This window comes from Galeopterus variegatus, unplaced genomic scaffold (genome assembly GCF_000696425.1).
Source record: "Galeopterus variegatus unplaced genomic scaffold, G_variegatus-3.0.2 Scaffold5531, whole genome shotgun sequence".
Taxonomy (NCBI): Eukaryota; Metazoa; Chordata; class Mammalia; order Dermoptera; family Cynocephalidae; genus Galeopterus; species Galeopterus variegatus.
Genome location: NW_007731642.1, coordinates 72,175 through 79,385, shown reverse-complemented (window position 1 = coordinate 79,385; position 7,211 = coordinate 72,175). Strand labels below are relative to the sequence as shown.

Sequence of the window (7,211 nt, the reverse complement as noted above, 5' to 3'; positions counted from 1 at the left end):
GTCAACAGAGCCTTTCTGAGGTAGACACACCTTACTCCCCAAAAAGGTTATGGATTTAGGACAGATGGAGGACCATGGGGTAGGGACCAGGGAAACTTCAGGGTATGCGTCTTTCTGATGGTAGTGACTGAGACCGTGCATGATCCTGGCTAGGCAGAGCACCTCTGGGGCAGGTGCCTGTGGGGGTCTCCAGCAAGTCCCCCCATTCAGCGTGCTGGATCTAGGAAGTTAGGATCTGTGTGTGTGTGTGTGAGGGTGGTGTTGTGTATGTCCGTGTGTGTCTGAGTGTGTGTGTCTGTGTGTATGGCTTATGTGCACATCTATGTGTGTCTGTGTCTTGCTGTGTGCTGGTATGTGTGTCTGTGTGTGTACCCGTGTGTGCACCTGTGTGTGTCCGTGGGGTCTCGTGTGTGCCTCCGTGATTGTGTGTGTGGCTGGTTTGGGCGGCTGAGGCAAGGTTTCTGCTCTGCGTGGGCCCCATCCCCTTCCCCTGTATGTCGTCTCTCCCTTGGCCCTTTGATCCTGCCCAGGCCACCTCTTGGCCACCCATGGCTGTCCTCTGTCATGGAGCCCTGGGCCAGCAGGGGAGGTCGGAGCCTCACAGGCTGCCTTCTTGTGTCACTGTTAGGGACACCAACTCCTACCCCCGCCATGCCGTGATCCTGCCTGTGGCCTCAGCCATCACCCGGCCTCTGGGAGGAAAGATGTCCAGCCCGTGGGGAGCCCCGTGCTAGGGGCCCCTGTCCTGATGCCGTACTTACTTCCCGTCTCTTCCCCTGAACTTGGGTCCTGGGGAAGGTGCTGCCATACAGCTGGCTCCCTGGGCGCTTGGACTCGGGGAAGAGACCGAGGTGAACAGACGTACATGGGCTCATGGTGAGGGCCGGACAGCCAGGTAGACCTGAGCTCTGCCCTGCCCCCACGCCCATCCACCCCTCCGAGCCTCACTTTATCCCCCTGTAAAATGGGGCTATGAAGAGCCACTCCCTGGCAGGACTGTGGGGTGGGTGCTGCCCGGACTCCAAGTTCCTGCTTCCCTCTCGCCCCCACCAGTGTGGGCAGCCTGGGGTGGGAGGAAAGAAGAGCTGACTTGGGGCCTTGCCTCGCCAGCTGCCTAACTCTGAAGGGCACAAGCAGACCCCTCCTCTGTGTGGACTCCAGGCAGGTGGTCAGCCCCATGCGAATTCCAGGGCCGCTGCTTGCTGCCTGTGTGGCCTCAGGCCACTTCCTTCCACTCTCTGTGTCTCGGTCTCTGCCCCTCTTAAACAGGGACAATATAACCCCTCCCCTGCAGCCTTGCTGTGAGGCATACAGCCAAGGTGTCTAGGCTGCAACTGGAGACAAGCATTTCAACCCATGGACACACACTCCAGAATTCCCAGAAGGGAGAGTCACCTTTCCCAACTCTTTTTCTCCTTTTTCTCCCAGAGCAAACAAGGGCAGCAAGCGGGAGGACACAGCCATCCACAGGGATGCAAAGAATCGAGAAACTTCTGGAGGGCTCCTGGTGGGAGTGGGGTCCTGGAAGTCTTCCCTGGGGAGGGGCGGTGGGCTGTGGCTGAAATGGCTCAGTCACAGGGGCCCCTACATACTGGTCTGCCCAAGACAGCTCTGGTGCGTGCATGGGGTCCCAGCACCCCCTTCCACTATCCTGGTTTGGGTGCTAAATCACCTGGCCACCCCACTAATGCATGCTGGAATCAGAAGTGGGGTATTGCCAGGGCAGGGTGGGAACGGCAGCCCTACCCAGACCTGGCCACACCACCTGCACCCTGCAGACTCCTGCAGAGACGCTTCCTGACCTCCAGACCCCTGCACAGGGCTACCAGGGCTCTCTGGCCACGGCCAGCCACGCGACGCCTACTGTATGCACCCGGGAGTGACAGCTTGCCTAGAAAACACAATAAATCATTGACTCCTACAATGTCTGAGATGCAAACACTGATCTAGAGCATTCCAGTTGGAATATAATGCACTTTCTCCATGTTCCAGCAGCCACATTCAAATAGGTGAAAAGAAACAGGCGAAGTTAATTTTAACAATTTATTGTATTTAACCCAATATTTCCAAAATATGATCATTTCGCTATGTGACCAATACAAAAAGTACTGATGAGCTATTTTACATTTTTTTGTGCGTGTGTGTGTGTACTAAGTCTTTGAAATCTGGTGTACATTTTACACTTACAAAACATCCCAATTCAGATGCTAAATTTTCTTTAGATATACTTGTCTGTACTGTAGTTAGATTTCATAAAGTTTACCTTTGAAAAAGTAGATTGACGTACCCAAATTGTTCCAAACATATTTGAAAGTTTTTCAGCCACTAAATCGAGCATCCGTTTTTAGATCTAAATTTTAATTAATTAAAATTAAGTGAAATTAAAGACTCAGCTCTTCAGTTGCACTAGCCAAATTTTGAGCGCTCAGTCGCGACACACAGCTATAGCTTCTGTATCGGACAGTGCAGATCTGGATTCTTCCTGATTTCCCAGTTGGGTAAACTGAGGCCCAGAGAGGGGAAGCATCTTAACTGAGGCTTCGTTAACAGGTTCTGCCTGAGCTGGGACCAGATCTCATTTTTTGGCTCCTAGTCTATGCTGTTCAGCCTCGCGAATTCACAGCTCGGCCTGGCTCAGGGACCAAAGGCCTCCATAACAGTCCAACTTATAATCCGCCAAAGCCAGGGACTTTCCTGGGGTGGGGATGTGGGTGGTGTGGTGGGCAGCACCAGGCATGGAGCCCGACAGCCGAGGGCTACTGGACGGCAGTGACTGAAGCCCCCAGGGCTTCATCGTCCCCGTCTGAGGATGGGGGTTTCCATCCCCTCTCACTCAGCCTAGGTGCCTACATGGGCTAGTGCCTGACAGCAGGGCCTCTGCCTCAGTTTGTCCATCTGTGAAATGGGAATGATGACGGCCATGGCAGCAGGCCTCCCTTGTAGGACTACTGCGTGGGCAAGACTTGCCATCGTAGTGGACGTGAGGGGACTGGCCACTGTGGGGACCACATGAGAGTGTATGAGTAGAAATGTCTCCCTGGAAAGATAAGCCCATGTCCCACTCCCAGCACCTGTGGACGGGACCTTATCTGGAAATGGGGTCTTTGCACATGTAATAAATTAAAATGAGGTCATCCTAGGGTCGGGTGGGCCTGATCTAGTAGTGACTGGTGTCCTTACAGGAAGATGAAACAGAGATGCAGACACACAGTTGGGTAGAGGCCATGTGAAGACAGAGGCAGAGATGGGAGTGATGCGGCCACAAGCCACGGAACACCTGGAGCCAACGGAAACTACAAGAGGTGAGGAAGGACCCTCCCCTAGAGCCCTGGGAGGGACACGGCCCTGCTGACACCTTGACTGTGGACTGCAGCCTCCAGAACCATGAGAGAAGACGTTGTTTTAAGCTGCCCAGTTTGTGGTACTTTATTACAGCAGCCCCAGGAAACTAAGACAAAACCGTTATTGTCACGAGTGCAATCCCCACTCCCAGCAGGCACCCTGTGGTGGCAGTGGCTCCCACCAGAGTCCCAGCCCCGCAGGCTGACCCAGAGGCTCTGCGGTTTCCCCAGCCAAGGCCGAAAAGCCCGACCTGGGGCCGTGGACGCCGCGCTGGACCCGGCCTGGCAGAGCCTGGGGAGGGGACGCGGTGCTGGCCGCCACCCTGCCCACCCTCCCGCCACCCGGCCGGGCTCCTCCAGCTGCAGCGTTCACAGTGCAGCTCTGCTTGTCCCTTGAAAGTGGCCGCCTGGCCTCCAGTTAGTCACCCCTTCAGGTATTTAAGTAACGTTCTCTCAGCCACTCACCGTGCACACCCAGCCCTCTGCAGCCTCTCCTCTTCCCCAGCTTTGAAGATAAATAATTTTAAATACCACAGTATCCCTTTAAAACCAGGCAGATGGGGGTGGGGGTTTGGAATCCAGAAGAGTCCACAATGCTCTAAAGAGGGAGCGCACAGGCTCCTCAGTCCCCGTTCCCGGCCAGCGGGCCCAGGTGGGCAGCAGCTGACGGGGCCGGGGGGTGAACCTGGGGCTGGGGCCCAGGGTGGCCCAGGGAGGACGCGTGTGAGAGCAGGCCTGGGTTCAAATCCTGCAGCCCCCTTCCTGGCAGTGAAGCTCTGAGCAAGTCATTCAAACCTCCGCACCTGTCTCCACCTCTGACCCTGGTGTTGGGGCGTTAAATGTGTCATCCCACAGCTAAGGTCATTGCAGCTGTGATGGCTAAATAATGAACCCAGTCTGGGGGTGGGGTGAGTCCCTTGGGTCCCCTCGCACACTGTGTGATCTTCCTAAGTCTCTTGACCTCTCTGGGCTTCTGGCTTGGCTGTAAGTGAGGAGCCTGGGGTAAGGGTGGCAAAGGAGGAAACTCCTGAGAAGGGAGGCCCCAGCCCAGCTCAGGAGCCTCTGCCTTGTAGAAGCGCAGCCTGCCAGAGGCCCAGGACCCGCACGTCGCTGGCAGAGGGAGCAGCTGGGGCTGTGGGACGGAGGCCTGAGGGCAGCCTGGCCGGGGGAGCAGAAGTTCTCTGTCACAGAGGAAAGGGTCGCCCGGGTCCCTCCTGGAGTGACCCGAAGCTCAGGGAAGGCAGTGCACCGATGCTGGAGGCCTGAAGCAGGCTGGCATTTGGCTGGTCTTGCAAGAAGCCTCTCTCCATTAATCCAAATAACTCTCTGTCCCTCACAAGATGTCCCTGAGCCCAGGGTTCAAGGCTGGGCCGGTGGCCACTCAGTGGGCTCATGTGAACCGAGGACCACTCTTCCCCAGCCATGGGACACAGGCAAGCCGAGGGGTGCAGGGGGGCCACATCACACAGAGAGGGGGACCCACTGCCTCCCGTTATACAAAGGAGAGCAGGTGCCTGGGTCCAAGCCTGCCATTTAGTTAGCAGATAATAATACTGTGCTGTTTTTATAGTTACATTTTAATTAGGGCAAGAGATGCTGGTCTCTATTCTTGATAAGAGTATGGAGTTTCCTTTTAAATAAATTTAAGTAAACAATGAATCCATTTATTCCTTACAGGTTTATTTTATTGGCAAGGTGTTTGATGGGTATTTTTTTTTTTTTTTTTTGGCAGCTGGGCAGGGATCAGAACCCTTGACACTGGTGTTATGACACTGCGCTCTACCCAGCTGAGCTGCCCAGCCAGCCCTCGGTGGGACTTTTTAAGTTGCTGTGAGCTCTATGGAGAAGAATCTGCCCTATCCCAGGAACTGGGAGTCCAGTGGTGATCACTTCTGTTGGAGGCAGAGTCAACAAATGGCCCAAGAGATATCCAGCTGTGACCAAGAGTCCGGGCCAGTTACTCACCTTCTCTGTATTTTGGGTTCCTCACCCACAAAGAATGGGCAGCGGGAGAGCACCTTGCTGGGTTGTCATCAGGACACCCACGTTATCTGAATGCTCACTACGTGCCAGGGTCCTTCTAAAGGTTTCATCATCACAAAAACCCTACAAAGTAAGTGCAATTATGTCCCCATTATACCAATGAGGAAACTGAGGCACAGAGGTCCCAGAACGAGTCAGTCTGAGGCCAGAGTCTGAGTCTACACCGCTGCACTGTGCTAACTCTGTTGAGGGCCAAGCGGCACTCGTTGGTGGGAGCAAGTTGGCTTTCACGTTCTGTCCTGCACCACGCACCTGCAGCTGTGACAGAAGTGTCCCCAGACTCTTCAAGCCTGCCGGAAACAGTGCTGGTGGCTGCAGCATCCCTTGTAGATCGGATCTACAGAACATCCAGGCAGTTTCCAATCTATACAGATTTGTCTTAACTTCCTTCACACCCTAAAGCTGCCAGTCCATCCCCTGGACAAGCACGTCCTCAGCAAATGTTTCAGTTTAGTGCACATCTGCCTGATGGGGTGTGGAGTTGGGGCCTCATCTATGGCCGAGGTCAGCTGCCCCCGTGCCACAATTCCTCGGGCTCGGTGCTTCGTGGGCCTCTGGTGCTCTGGGAAATGCCTGTATAGAATTATGCAGGGCCGCGGTGGAGCTGGCCCAACCTGCTGGGCTCCTGCCGCCTCTGTCACATGGAGGTCACAGCGTTTCTTTACACCGGGTCTGGTTACCCACCGGACATTCCAGCCTGCCCAAGGAGATGCCGTTTTTCTTTCAGGTGATGCATTCTGAGCATCAAAGCCCAGAATCTTGTCCTTCTGTCCCGGGATAATGGGCCTAACTCCCACCGCAGGCACCTGAGTGATCCTGGAGAATCCAAAAGGAATTTTGAAGTGACACTTTAAGGAACCCATTCATGGGGAAATGAGTTATTTTTGTTGTAGGCACAATGGGGTCTGTCACTCCCCACCCCATTCCTCTGCGCTAATCACTCTCCTGTCCTGTGTTTTGTGTCTGCTCCCTGCCAGGACCTGGCCCCACGTAATGTATGGATATCATATCTTTTATACAAAAATATCTATATATTTTGTCTTCTCTTTGCAAACAAAATACATGTACAATATTGAATGCTGCTTTTTTCACTTAATATTTTATCATGAGCTTCCCTCATGCAATTCATACTCTTCATAATTATTCTTAAAGCTGTACAGTAAATAGTCCTGAGAGAGGCAGTGGGGCCTGGTGGTTCAGGCACAACTCAGGAGCTCAGCTCTCTGTCTGTGAATCCTGGCTCTGTCTCTCAGCTGCTGAGCACCTGCAGGCAAATTGCTTAACCTGTCTGTGCCTCAATTTTCTCATCTCAAGAATGGGGCTATTAATAGTCCTTACCCACTCGGGTTGGTACAGGATTGGACGACTCACTGCGAAATGCTCAGAAGGGCGCTTGGTGCAAGCACCACGTCAGTGTCTGGCAGGTGGATTCTAACGTCCCATCAGACTCTGTGCCTGCCTGCCTCCTGTGCTCCAGAGCACACGGAGAGGAACGGCATCGCAGGCTTGGCCGTGTCCTTCTCATCAGCAGTTATTAACAGAGGTGGGCTGTGTCTGTGGGTCCTGGGTTTGAAGCCCAGCTCCTCCACTCACCTGCTGTGCGCGCCTGAGCAAACTGCTTGCTTTCTGTGCTTCAGTTTTGGAGAAAGTCGTCCCCCCCCACCTATTCCAGGGAACACAGGTGCGATGGGAGGGAACATGTGGGTGTGAGAGGGAAGGCACGGCCGCGATTCAGGAGGATGACATTGGAGAGACATGGAAGGTAGGAGGGGTCCACAGGGCTCGTGCAGCGGCTGGATGCTGGAGCAAAGCTGCCGGCACGAGGGA

At 54.3% G+C, this 7,211-nt stretch overlaps 1 protein-coding gene across 1 annotated transcript in view; it reads left to right on the top strand.

The window, feature by feature from the left end:
• Nucleotides 1-3,244: 3,244 nt before the first annotated feature.
• The window catches only part of FGF3 (fibroblast growth factor 3), a 36,452-nt gene continuing 32,485 nt past the window's right edge, over nt 3,245-7,211 (top strand). The window contains exons 1-3 of the mRNA XM_008589575.1: nt 3,245-3,302; nt 3,573-3,758; nt 6,862-6,927. Coding sequence (XP_008587797.1) covers nt 3,245-3,302; nt 3,573-3,758; nt 6,862-6,927 — 310 coding nt within the window. The remainder of the gene's footprint in view (nt 3,303-3,572; nt 3,759-6,861; nt 6,928-7,211) is intronic.